This window comes from Parasteatoda tepidariorum, chromosome 6, assembly GCF_043381705.1.
Source record: "Parasteatoda tepidariorum isolate YZ-2023 chromosome 6, CAS_Ptep_4.0, whole genome shotgun sequence".
Classification (NCBI taxonomy): domain Eukaryota; kingdom Metazoa; phylum Arthropoda; class Arachnida; order Araneae; family Theridiidae; genus Parasteatoda; species Parasteatoda tepidariorum.
In genome coordinates this window covers 54874407-54889134 of record NC_092209.1, presented here as the reverse complement: position 1 = coordinate 54889134, position 14728 = coordinate 54874407, and the positions used below count along the sequence as shown (strand labels likewise).

The 14728-nt window shown below is 30.2% G+C and overlaps 1 protein-coding gene across 1 annotated transcript in view; it reads left to right on the top strand.

The window, feature by feature from the left end:
• Positions 1–4459: 4459 nt before the first annotated feature.
• Positions 4460–14728, top strand: part of LOC107436373 (transmembrane protease serine 9) — a 44072-nt gene continuing 33803 nt past the window's right edge. The window contains exons 1-6 of the mRNA XM_016048069.4: positions 4460–4761; positions 9195–9272; positions 11221–11529; positions 12833–12970; positions 13071–13144; positions 14376–14500. Coding sequence (XP_015903555.2) covers positions 9212–9272; positions 11221–11529; positions 12833–12970; positions 13071–13144; positions 14376–14500 — 707 coding nt within the window. The 5' untranslated portion in view covers positions 4460–4761; positions 9195–9211. The remainder of the gene's footprint in view (positions 4762–9194; positions 9273–11220; positions 11530–12832; positions 12971–13070; positions 13145–14375; positions 14501–14728) is intronic.

Genomic DNA, 14728 nt, shown 5'->3' with positions numbered 1-14728 from the left:
CTCTGTCAAAAATATTTTAGCATTTAAATTCGAGATTTTTTTTTCAATGCACAATATTAACAAATTAAAAAATCACGTACTGAAATTTAGAAAAAATTTATATTTGAGAAATTGTCGAATTGAAATTTTTAAACATTAATTTCATTAATCGCATGAAATGAAGGAATTTCATTAAAGCTAAATTTTTTTAGTGAAAATTTGTCGTAAGTTATGACAAATTTTGTTGACTATAACACAACACTTGATGACTTATAACATTTAATTGCAATAAATGAATGAAAAATAACAGCAATTGAAAAACAAAGGAGGCGAAATCCAACGAGAAAGAAACGCAGCTTTCTGATCTGAGTCTTTTATTTCATGTTAACTCTATTATTATTTACTAAATCTAAGAAGTGTAATAAAAATATATTTTGAAGGATATCACTAAAAATGACAAGCAAGTAATATTAATCTAGACATTACTTTTTAATATCTAATGAAATATCCATTTCCTGCTTAAAAGTTCAGTTATATAAAGTGACCGGATATGACACATGAAAGGTGATTTATCATGTCATGAAGCACTAAACAAATGAAATCTGTTCAAAACATGCATTTTATTTCTAAAAACTGAGTTTTATTGCCAGAGTGTTTTATTGTTTTCTGAAAACCCGTTGTTGATGTCTGCAAATAATATACAAAATTTGAATAATGTATTTTTCAACTAAATGGTTCACATTTATGATTTTATTAGTATCTGTATAATTACGATAACAACTGTGTAAGTACCGTCAATATTTTTACATAATTCTCTCAAACGTAGTGGAATCTGTATTGTTGAATGCACAACAATTTATAACTTTATTGTATATTATATCGTCAAAGCATGAAATGTGATCTTTTTTTCTATAGGTTTTTCATTAATCATTCTATAGAATAACCAGGCAATGTGTAAAAAATTGTTTCATATTTAATAAGTCAATTTTAAAAATTTATTGAATGTTGGATTAAACACATTGACTGTAACATAGACATAAATGTATTTAAGTTGTAAGCATTATTTAATTGGACCAGGGGCCGGATAAACTGCATTATTTCTGTAGTTAATTGCAACTACAATTACTTTATTACGAATTATTTTATTATTAACCTAACTATAACTAAATTTTTTTAAATGCAGTTACTACAAATTATTTCAGAAATGTAGTCACTACTTCTACTTTTAGAAGATGCAATTTGCTGGAGAACATACAGTGTATAGAATTTACTTCTGAACAGCAAATATTTAGATTAACAAATGCTAGAAAATTATCTAATAATTGTAATTTTGTTAAGTGTTTAGTGCTTCGTATTTCCTCTAAGAAATAAAGTACTTTAAAAACAATAGGGAAAATTTGTTCCATTCTATTGAAATAAAAGCAATGCTTCCTGAGTATACGGTGTGTCAAAGAAAAAACGGGGACCACCCTAAATAACTTTCGATCTAATGATTGGATTTTCACTTACAAGGATTCAATCTTAATGGCTCAAGGGGGTGACCTCAAATATGCCAATTAATTAGTTCATACAATATTTTAAGTTACGAAATCAGAAATAGAAACTTACTTTCTTGGAATAAACTTACTTGTTTTTCGATGAATTCGGATTTCTGACATCCAAACTGTAGGTGGTAGCCGCAATGTGGAAAATATGGTCCCATGGGTCAGAAGTGCTCATCGAAGTTCGGACCCCTTAATGTTAATTTTACTTTTTGTGTATTTTGCTGTATCTCAAGAACTTTTTAAGCGAATTGAAAAAAATATTCATACAATTATAAAATTCATTTATCCAAAGATAATCTCATGCAAAAAATAACTTTTAGCAAATATTTATTATTTTTTATTATTTTACTTAAAAATGGTCAAAAAAGTTTTTGAATTGTAAGGTATAAAATTTTTTGAATCATTTTAAATAATAGTACTTTTATATGGCAAAATACAAATTTTAAGCGAAATCGGTCGAATAGTTCCTGAGAAATTGAATCTCAAATAAGTCAGATACTTAAAATTCGATTTCTCAAGAACTTCTCGACCGATTTGGCTGAAATTTTGCATTTTGCTATATAAAATTACACTCTTTAAAATGATGCAAAGAATTTTCAATTCGAATTTTTTCGACCATTCTTAAGTAAAAATAATTGAAATTAATAAATATTCATTTAAAGTTATTTTTTGCATGGGATTATTCTTAGATAAGCGAATTTTGTAATTGTTTGTAAAAAATTTTCAATTCGCCTTAAAATTTCTCGATACATAGTGAAATAAACAAAAAGTAAAATTAACATTAAGGAGTCCAAACTTTGGAGAGCTCTCCTAACCAAACTATTGGGACTATATTTCCCATGTTGAGGCTACCCCCTATATTTTGTGGGTCGGAAATACAAATCCGTCGGAAAAAAGGTATGTTTATTCAGAGAAAGTACGTTTCCGTGTCTGATTTTGTCACTTAAAATATCATCTACACTTATCAGTTAGCATATTTGAGATTACCCTCTCTAGAACGTGAAAATCCGATCAGTAGATCGAAAGTTATTCAGAGTGGTCCGTTTTTTTTTGCGCACTGTACATTCGCAAAGTGATATTATTCATATCGGCTAGTTAAAATATTAATAATACCCATTTCTAAATATGTAATTCTTCTTAACGCTCGGCCGCAGGGGTATTCTCCATTTGACGGACATGCAAAGATTTGTACCAATTATATTTGAAAAATCCGTTGCCCTTGTACCCTGTTTCTAACTAACTGTGCTAACTGTACTAAACTAACGTTGAAAAAATAGCTAATAATCGCTACAATATGCCGTTTTTTTGTATTACACTATTTACAACACTACTTTTTTTAAATAAATAAATAAGTGGAATAATGCACACTACTTACAAAAAAAAAAAAAAAACTTCAGTAATTTCCGACCTCTGAATTGGACAGTTCTGAAAAAAGTGCACTATTTTTTTCTTGTCGAAGATCGAATTTTTCCTTACTGAGGTGTATTAAAATTTCAAAAAAGTCGTATTTTTAAACTTTCTTTTTTTTAAGAACTGTTTGACCGATTCCGTTCAATTTTTGCTTTTGTCGTTTAAAACAGCGTCGCAAAATTTGCATCACTAACAATTCAAACAATTTTTGATCTCTGTTAAATTAAATAGAAAATTACTGAAAAATTCTCTAAAAAATATTCCTTGATGTGAAATAAACTTCAAATAAACGAAAGCTATATTTTTGCACAAAAGCTTTTCTTTCGCTTAAATAGTTCGAGCCTGCTTATGTAATAATTACCCAAACAGTTGAAAAGAAATTTCAGGGCTGACTGGTCTCCTAACTGAAATATTAAGTTCACATCTTCTAAATTGCTGCTACTCCCCATATTTTGAGGGTCAATTCCGTAGTATATTTTATAAAGTCTTCTTATAACTTTTAGTATCATCTCTTTTCTTTGTTATGGCTGCAATAAACCTGTACAATAAAACAAATAATTTCTGTGTCAAATATGGAAAATGTAAATCAGTTTCACTGTTTAATTTCTGTTCTAAAACAATCGATGATATTGAGAAAAAAATACCAGTTTGACTTTTTTTTTAAAAATTTTAAAACAAATTAAATATTGTTAGCGAAGATAAAAGAAATTACTAACAGTAACTCGACCCTTTAACCTTGTAACACTATAATTGGTCGCTTTATAAATCTAAAACTACTTATATTTTCAAGTTTTTTTTTAAAAAATAATTTATCAAAACTTTAAAATAGTCAAAAATTTTAAAGTAATTAGAGGAACTGTACTATTGTACGAATACACCAATGTACTAAATCTACTAATGTACTAATAAGTATATATAATGTTTATTTTAGTCATCTGACTGTGAAGTCAGTAAATTAATAAAACACTTTTTATAAATAAATAAATGAATAAATTAATAAATGTGTGTTATAAAGGTTAATTGAGGTGTTCTGCAAGGTTTGTATTTATTTTTTATGATATACTACTGCACCAAATTGTGAAAATACTGATGAATTTCACTGCTTTAATTTCTGTAAAGGAGAAATTGAGAGAAACAAAAAAAAGAAAAAAATCTTTATCTTTCACAATTTATTTAAATGGATTAAGATCTTTACTTAAATCTTACACGTGTAAAGCCAAAGTAAAAATAAATAATGTTCACTCAACCTTCAAACTAATAGGATGACAATAGGTCATTAGGTAAATTTAAAGCCGATTAAACTGCCAAATTTAAAAAAAAAACGAGAAAAAATTAATAATTTGTGAAAGTGCTACAAATCGATCTATTATCAATTTGCAAAAAACAAATTCATATGCGTAGGCTGTTGCTTTAACTAGCTAATTGTGACGTCAGTAAGTTAATAACACATTTAACAAAACAAAAAAAAATTGCAATGACCTTGAATTAACTGAAACAATAAAATTGAAAAGAAATAATAGCGGTCAAAGCCATGATCATCTTCCTGCTAACTCGTTACGGAGCAGTTTAGTAATCACCACACGCATTGATAACCAATCATATTACAGGAATTCCCGAACATAGAGCTTGCTTTGAAAAAGAAAGAAATGTCGTTTTTGCGCAAGAAAAATTACGAAAAAACCCCCTCAAGCGCAAATTAGTATCAGGTGTCCGTACGTATGGAACATGTTAAACGCAATTTACCTGGGAAGTTAAGCTTTTTCGACTGATTCTATGTGTTTTGCTTTGGATATGAATGCTGCGAGTGGAATATAATTTCAAATCACCCGTAAGTAAATTTAAACAATTATTTTCTTTTTAACTCAATTAGATGAAGTTAATACCCATTTAATAGACGACTCTGTCTGTGACTTTTAAATGAATTAAAATATAAATTACTTTTTACAACTGAAATGAGTTTTATCATTGCATGAATTTTTGACACTTGTTTAAAAAAGTAATTTTCACAATGTATGACTTCCAACTACTACGGTATCTCCGTAGTAGTTGGCAAATAGTAGTTTCAGCAAATAATTTTTCTTTTGGTAATATAGATAAAGTATTATTATATATTAATAAATTAGGATTAAAATAATTTTTCGCACTACTATGTATGATTAATTTAAACATATATATAAAAGGTCTAATTTTCGAAATCAAGTTTGTCCTGAACTCCTAATAAGAATTTTATAGAGATTCTATTTGGAATAAATATTACTGCATTAGTTCTCAACCAGCGGAAAATATATTTTGCATGACCCACAAATGTTGCAGTGTATGATAATGCATGACAACAACTACGGATTGTCCGTAGTATTTCATTTTTATATTTAAAGTGGTAATCATATTTACTTAAATTAATCATAAACGTGTGACCACTTTTTTTACAAAGTGATTTTCTTGGTGTTACAAAATGTAAGTCCGGTGAATTAACGGTTAACCATTTTTCAGTTATATATTTGCAAAAACTGTTTGTTTAATTTAGCCTCTCAGACTCGAATAACACATTTGTGAACCCCACCAAATACAGAGTACCCAAATCCTCGAAAATTTAAAGACAAGCAATTTTCTCAGAACTGTTGAAAACTTCATAAAGTTAATTTACACTTTAGTTTTACAAAATCATTTTAGAACTTTCCGTACTACGATAGACGAATTGAAAATATTTTTAGCATACATGAATACTTCAAAGTATGTATATTCTTTAACATTTAGCTACCATTTCAAAACTATTTTCTGTCTGTGCATAGTCATAACATTTCAGGTCTGAAGAGCAGGTCTGCCAGCTACTACGCTTATTGCAAAATATTTTATAGAGTGCTAAACAATTAAAAACTGAAGCTTTAATAATTTTCGGCAATTTGTCTCATATTTTAAAAGCCTCCCCACTAGAGAGTTGTAATAAGGTGGCGTTTCTTATGAACTTTTGAATAATTTACACATACTGGTGTGGAAAATTACTTTGAATCAAATTTACAAAATAAAGAATCATGCAATGAAACATAAACTTAGGTATCACTAGAAGAAATTTCAGTAGGAAGTTTGCAGCCCTTAAAGAGGACGACTCTGCACCTGCAGAAGGAAGATCCTGCATATATACTTGATTAAGAATTAAGATTTCGAATATCTTATGGAAGAAAAGAAAAAAAATGAACATTTTAGTCAACAATCCTCCGATAAATAAATAAGTAAATAAAAAAATAAGTAGATAGAAAGATAATAATAATAAAAAACATTAAAGCAAATTTTAAAATGTCTCAGCGCTGAGATTTGATATAAATTAACCCTTCATTTACCGATAGTAAATAAATACATAGTTAAAAGGTTATGATAAACAGACGAGTCTTCTAGGTACATTCATTAAACAAAAAGTAAAAAAAGGATATATTTTAATAACATTATCTGTCACATTCAAATTTAAACTTTAGTTTACATAAAATGCAAATCTATCATTATTAAGCTATAGTCTTATAAATCATTCATAAACATTTTTGTCATTTCTTTCATGCGCATTTTTAAATATTTTTATTGTTGTGGCGGTCAAAATCACTTTGATTCAAATATTGAGTCATAAGTTTTATTACCATTGGAAAAAATATCCGCCTGTAACCAGATATGAAAAAAATATGAAATTTATGGAAATATCATTAACTTCAATATCTTTTTAAAAGACTCACCAATCAAAAATTAAAATAACTGATGGCCTTTTTATAAGAAATTTTGAATTATATGTAGTTTGGGGTAAAATAACTTAAGATAGTTTTCCAAACCAAGAATCATGCATTAAAAACACAAATTTTACAACAAATGACTTTGGGACACATTTGCTTTTCTGAATACATAACATTTTAGCAACTCCAGAAAAATGTACATACTATACGATATCTCCATCTGACATTGTATCTATAATTCTACAAAACTCTGTAAAAAATTTTGAGTATCTTAATGCTAAAAATGATGGCAAAAACCTTAAATCAAAATGGTACTCTACTAAGTGTTCCGCTATACCAAGAATTTTCTTTTACACTAAGTGGTGTAAAGTAGTCAAACATTTTTTATTAATTAAAACTAAAATTTATAACAGCAATAAGAAGCGATACCCATGAGAGATTGTAAAGCTACTTTTACGATAAGAATTATTAATTTAGAATGCATATAACATTACATTCGTTAATTCTTAAAATTAAACTAGTTTGTAAATGAAAGATACATGAATATAAAGATTAATTTTAGGTAATATTTATATTATTAATATATTATTGTAGGCATATAACTATCATATTTTTTCAAAATAAATCGTTATGGTATAACACTTGTACTACCACATATTTTTCTCGATGCACAAATGGGCTAAATTAGGTATACTTACAGTCACATTTCTTTTGTTTGCTTACGGTATATAAAGTGAGAAGTTTCCTTAGAAATTGAAGAGCTAACACAGTATAAACAACCAAGTTTTAGGCCAATGAAATTCTTTGTCCTATGATGATCATGAAGGAAGCAGTACATACTTTCGATGCTTGTAAACCTGATTGATAAAAAACGTATTGTATTATTTCTTTTTCATTTCTGCACCTTTAAATTAAAATCTGATGCACAAAAATATTATTTTTCAAATAAAATACAGTTAAATTTAGATTTCCCGTGGATCAAATCAAGGTCTCAATTTAATATATTGCGTTAGTCACACAAAATTATCTGCTCTAAACAATGATAAAATATCCGTGTTTACATTTATATGATGGAAAAAAATCAACGAAAGACATTTATTCGAAACAACCCTTAAATACTCTTTCTCAAGTTTTTGAAAAGAAAATGTAATACTTTGTAACTAATGTAAAGCCATACTTTATAAAAAAAAATTAAGAGGGGTAACTTGAAAAGTAATACATTAAAGAGTTATTTTTTCAAAAAATTGAAGCCTTCAATTGATCTTTTTACAACATTTTTATAAAATTTAAAAAAAAAAAATATTTGTACCATATTTAGCTTGGTTTATGGTCTTTAACAGAGTGATTAAAGAGACATTCTAATATTGCCAGAATATTATATATTAGAATTATGATAAATAAAATGACATATCACAGTAAATATTTATATAAAAAAATGCAACTATGGCTTATATTTCTAAGAAATGGTGAATAAATATTATTGAATTTAAATACTTTAGTAAAATCCTATTATCAAGTGAGACGGAATGTTTGAATCCACCCTATGGGTTCCGTAGTAGATAGAGCGCTCGCCTCCCTATTTGATCCGGGTTTGATACCCAGCGATGGCCGGTCGAAACGAATTCTGCACCCGGCTTGCATCGACCACAGTGCGAACGTAAAATATGGTATCATGAATCAATAATCAGTGGTAGATGGATCGTGGGCCAGAGTCCCCTTGCCGTCAGACTAACTGTGGGAGGCTTTCGTGGCTACGGATTTGAACACTAGCAGTCGTAAACTCAATAATTCGGTCGGCTGTTCAGCACCGGTTATAAAATAAAATAAAAACTACCCTATAGAAGTAGCTGTCGCTCAGGAGATATAGCGCTCCCTTTCCAATTGAAGTGATCCAGGTTCGAATTCCTGCGGTGGCTGGTTGATACGAGTTCTGCTCCCGGCTGGTCCTAACCACAATGCTGACGTAAAATATCTTCAGAGGTAGATGGATCTTGGGTTTGAATCCTCTTTCCGTCGGGCTAACCGTGAGAGATTTTCGTGCTTTCTTTCTCTATGTAACTCAAATGTCGGTTAGTTCCATCAAAAAATCCTCCACGAAGCTTAGTTTTTTCCCAATAGGACTTGTCTTTTGGATTGGGTTCAAAATTACAAGTCTACGGAGTTGATCATTAATAGTTGTAAGCTCATAATTGGACCTGTGATAAGATAAAATTAAAAAATATATATAATAGTCTGGAATTGGTTAGTTCTAATGTTGATCTCATTATGGAGAAAAGCCACATTTTCTGTACTTTATATGTGCAATGAAAAACGAAAAAAGTTGTGAGTAATAAAATAAATTATAAAAACTTAGACACAAAACAATTGTCAGTAATAAAAAATATAGATAAAGCATCAAAAAATAAGAACTAGCCGATCGTTGAAATGAATAGTAGCTGTGTGAGTTTTAATGTATCTTTATTAGTCTATTTCTCAATTTTACAATTTATAATAAAAAATATCAAGATTTTTCATCTATTTATTGATAAAAGTTTCATTGATAATTTTACAGGTTTTCTTATTTTGACCATGAAATTCTCTTCAAACTATTTGCAAATGAAATGGATTCTAGTTAGTTTAATCATTATAGGTAAGAAACATTTTAATTGTTCTAAATGTGCAAAACAAAATTAAACATCATGTTTGGGAAATATGAAGTATTTGCAGATAATAAAATAGTGTTTGCAAATAATTTAAAAAATAGGCGTTTTTATTTTATGATCAAAACTAGCCGCTGGAAGCAAACAGCTGGTTTGCTTACATGAACTCACCGCTTAACGGCTCCTTATTGATCCTGCAGCCTTCGGGATCATTTGAATTGATACATTTATATGAAGAGAAAGTAGTACTAATTTTGTTTTAAAAGTCTTTTAATTTCCGCATTATTGCTCATGGCTTTAATATTTCCGTCAAACAAACACGATTATCAGTAGAGTTATAAAATCAAATATACTGTGGCATTCTGAAAGTCTCTCGATCTGAATTCTTTACTGTTCACCATTTATAAATGCTGCTGTAGGTGAAAGCTAATGTGAAAAAAAGAAAAGAAAATTCTACCATATGGGAATCTCGGTACATTGGGTTTCATATTTGCCTAAAATAGGCAAACACTTTAATAGGGGAAAAAATTACAAAAACATCACTCAAAATTTCAATTTATGTGTTATGATTACTTCTTTATTCCATGCGTTATTATTTTTTGATCAAAGAATAGGTCTCTATAGGTTTACTTGGTCAGCTGCCATTTATTAAATAATATTTTAAACAGTAACTTAATAATAATTTGCATAATATTAAAAAATAGGAGTTTTAAATCCCTCCACCTACGATAATGGAGATCGTTTGTAGTACCCACACCCGTTCAGATTGCTGGTATCCTGGAAATAATGATTTAAATTATTCATAACTTTAATAAAATAGGAACGGTCCGAGGATAGAGCCTTGGATAAGTGGCATGAGAGCGCTACCACTAAGCTATTAAGACTCACCTAATTTTTCAATGTATTTTAACAAAGCTGTTTTTAAGTGAAAGTTAGTTACTGTTTGAAGTAGCAACCTATGTATAACTATCCGGAAAATGATTTCGTTTCTTGCTTATGAAAATGAAAGGCGATTTCCTTTTAGTGAATAAATATTTCATGGAATTTTATGTTGTTCATTATGGTCAAATACCTTATTTCCTCTTTTTGGCAATAGCATGATTCCTAGCTCATAAAATTTTTGTTCTTTACTGGTAACTAACTGATCTAAGTGATTTTTGAACTTCTCATTTGAAGTAAAGGCATTACCATCTAAAATTGTTTATAGGCGCTCAAACAAATATTGTGGGTAACCTGTCTTTCAGCCCCAGTGATAATGCGCTGCAAAAATCGAAATTTTTTTTTGTCGTTTGAGAAGCAAATAGTAGATGTTTAATACGACGTCATCGATTTTTTTTCCGTAAGAACATGAGAATCCACCAATTTGCACCAATTAATGCTTATTTTGCGTCTTCATCAACCTAAACTGGCTCAGTGCATCTAAATCAAAGTTTTGCAAACCAGATTTTCCACTGGCGTACTGCCTATACATCTTCTCCAAACACATCGGATAATTTTTTTTCTTGCTTTAACAGCATTTTTACTTTTTCGATTGTAAAAAGTGTATAATATGGCAAAATATTTTCACTTACCATATTTAAAAGGACACCAACCACAAACAACACAACGTAGAATCAATAGAACTTTCTCGTAAGCAACGGTTGCTATATCAGCTGTCAAAATATTTAATGATTATGCGGCTTGAGTGTGAACTTGGCTGACAAAAAATATAATTAAGTCCTCTGTTGGGAAGGAAAAAAAACAGTTTCCACTTTTCGAATTTTCGGTCTACTTTCCGAACAACCCAATATTACATGAGTGTTATGAGATCATTCTGATAAAATAAAAACTGTAGTCAATAGCTTAGTTACGAACGTTTTTAAATAAAATGAATATCTACAAAAAATCTTCAATAAAGCCAATGAAAAACTTGGATTTATTTTTCTTTTCCCATTTTAGGAGTTGCGTCAGACTCTGACTACGATTACGATGAAGATGATGCTTCTGGAAGATCGATTCGTGTTCATAGTCTTTATCAAGATCGTCCTTGTCAATATCGCAGGCGTGAAGGAGTATGTAAAAGGAGATCGGAATGTAGAAGACCGACAAGACATACTTGCCGTCACGGTTTGAATCCCATCGTCTGCTGTTTGGACAAGGTTACAACAACGGAAGCAACTACTACGAGTACAACTACAACTACGACGCGTCGGCCACGCCCCAATCCTAAACCAGATACGGTTAAAAATATTGATATAACATTTCCGGGTAAGGCAACAGACAATGTTTCGAAACTTAATTTCGCATAATCTTCTTTTTAACAATATTTTTCCATTTAAATTCCAGAAGATTTCGGTTTTTGATTAAGTAATGTCACAATTTCGATGCGTCAGAATTGAAGTTTTGATTGATTGAATTTGCATGACTAAATTAAAATTATGTTGTCGAAAGCTGACTAGCTTGCATTAGAAAGCTGAATATCTGGATTCCAAAGGAACATACGAAAGCATAACTTTTTACTTTAAAAAAATTATTTCTGTTCGAGAATCTCTTCGTGGGATTCGTGTTTCCAGAATATTAAATTGCCGACCAGGTGGCCGAGTGGTTAACGTGCCTGTCTGCGAAGCCAATGGCTGCGGGTTCGAATCCCGCTCTGGACATGGATGTTCCTCTCTCTCTCTCTCTGTTGTCTTCTGATGTGTGAATGTATGAATGTGGCCCACCCTATGAACAGGTATTTGTGGCAGTGTGGCGTGGGTAATGTTGCTCGCCTCCGTGACTTTGGTTCACAGGTGCCCACTGGGTAACGATAAATGAGCAACACTTCCGGCATCTTCTAAGGCGAAGAACGAAAGTTCAGTGCCTGCTGTTAAAAAAAAAAGAATATTAAATTGGATAAGTAAAGTGGCGAGCCTTCAAATATACGTATATTTGATTTTACAATCAATACAGAAATTTTACAATCAATTTTTTTTAGTTTTATTAGGACGCTGGTCAGCTTATGTAGTTGTAATTTATTTTGACTAAATCAAGATAGTTGGTTTAAGATTAAAAGTAATGACTGGAAATTATTGAAGAAAATATTGAAAATTTGCATTGAAGAAGAAAATTAGAAAATTGAAGAAAATAAGTTTCATTTCTCTAGTTAGTTGCTATAATTAGTAACTAACTATTAATTAGTTAGTAAGTATAAGTTAATATAAATATTAAATCCGGAAATGGGCACATCATGTTTATCCGACCTTTAACGTTTTTTAATTTTTTTATTGGAATAGTTACGTATGCAACAATCTTTTCTCAGACAGTAAAGCACTGTAGCAACCTGTTTGTTACTTTTGATTCATAAAAGAAATCTGTTGTGACATTTCAGGGTCAGCATTATCAAATAAAATTTGAGCAAATTGAATGATTCCTTTCTGAGATATTTATACCAGAGCTTCAAAACATACCGATGAGAGTTAATGGAAAAATCGATCAATTTTATACATTATTTTGTGCTCTTCACAACGATTAATGCAAAGACTATACTTTTTATTTATTTATAGTACAGTGATTTTAAATGAATTTACAGGTTGTGGTTCACGGTCTCCAAACTTTGAAGACGAAATACGCAGAACTGGAAGCAGCGGAAGATCGCGTGGAGCATTTGGTCGTGGTGGATTATTTTCACGGCGGAATAAAAGAGAAATAAAATATGTCCGATCAAAAAGTGAGAAAGTATACACATTTTCAATTTCTGACTACAAAAATCAGGAAAGATTGCTGTTTTTATTTTGCACTTCAAAATAATTAAATTATTTTCACTCTAGGACAACTTGGTTCTGCAGCAAGGCCAATTATTGTAGGGGGAGCAGAGGCCAGGTCTAATTCTTGGCCATGGATGGTTAGTACAGAAATACCGAATTCTCTAATCCCTTTATAGCATGTATCAGTTGTTTAAATTATATACACCTAATTATATACATCTAATTATATACTAATTATACACCTAATTATATCCTAATTATATACATCTTTAACACCTGGGGATTTTACCTCACTCCCACATACCTGAGTCCTGTATCCTTTTTTCTATTATTTTGCACTGATAAAGGTTCTTGTTAACAGAACCGAAACTATGGTGTCTCCGATTTCAGGCTATCATTTTTGTTTTCGCGTCATTTAGCTTTATTTAAGATATAAGAGAGTTGCAGTAACTTTTAAAAATAAAATATTAAATTATTAATACGACTACATAGAGAAAATATTGAAATTTGCAAGTTTTAAAGCAAAGTGAAAAAAAAATTGCTAAATAATAAATACGAATCATAAGCATATTTGCTAGTTTAGTATGTATCATATGATGCATGCCTAGAATATTAATTAAAATTAAAAATCGAAGGAATAGTATACTTGTAGAAAGAACGAAGAATTCGCAATGGTATCGGTATCAAGCCAGGCAAACCACATCCAGACTCGCTTAACTACGCCAAAGTTGTAAAAAACTTTACCAGTAGATTTCTTTCTAACTTCAAGCATTTAGTTTTAGTTCAATTCTCTACAATGAATGACTTTTTAGCTAGAAAACTGATTCTCATTTGGGCAATAAAAACGTAAATTACTTGATAAAAGTACCAAGTGTACTATCATAGTTTTTAAAATTTAATTACTTCACGAAATATACGAATACTTAACAAGGATTTCGATATAAAATGGTCAAGATAATTTTTAAGAACAACGAAAATAACTGCATGTCTTTTTTGGGTATCTGAAACTCGAAAAGAAAATTGCTTGACTATTCCCAACGTTATGATTTAAATCAGATTTAATTGGGTACCTGTGAGTGACGTCATGCACTTGTATCGAATTTAATTGGCTTCTGAATTGGCGAATGTCACGATTTACCGGCGATGACGTTGCTTGCAGGTATGCAATTCTGAGATTCCACCAGATAAAGATTCCTTGTCATTGTAGATGCTCGCTTTGTTGACTCAGTATTAGAAATTTCATTTCTATTCTGTAAATTTTCGTTGTCAGCCAGTAATGGACAGTTACCCATATGTTGCATCTCTTTGTATCTCATTTAATTATAAAAAATGAAGTATAAAGTAAAGTGCTTGCTTTTTTATTTAAAGGTTGCTATATTCAGAAAACCTTCACCAGGAGTGAAAGATAAAACCTTTCTGTGCGGAGCGTCACTCATCAGTAAGAAATATGTGCTGACAGCGTCACATTGCTTTGATGGAGAGAGAAGAGCTCCGTAAGTTAGAAATTCTTAAATTTAGTAATCATATTTAAAAAGACAAATAAAATGGTAATAAGATGATTAATAATTAATCTTTCACGTAATCGATTACGTGCACGATTCGCACGAAGTCAAATTTATTACCTCCGTATAGTGAATTCTTGATATATCTATTATATATAATTCTCTTACGTGGCTCCCAAATGTTGTCTGTATTTCTTTTAAATGTAAGTGAAGTATTTA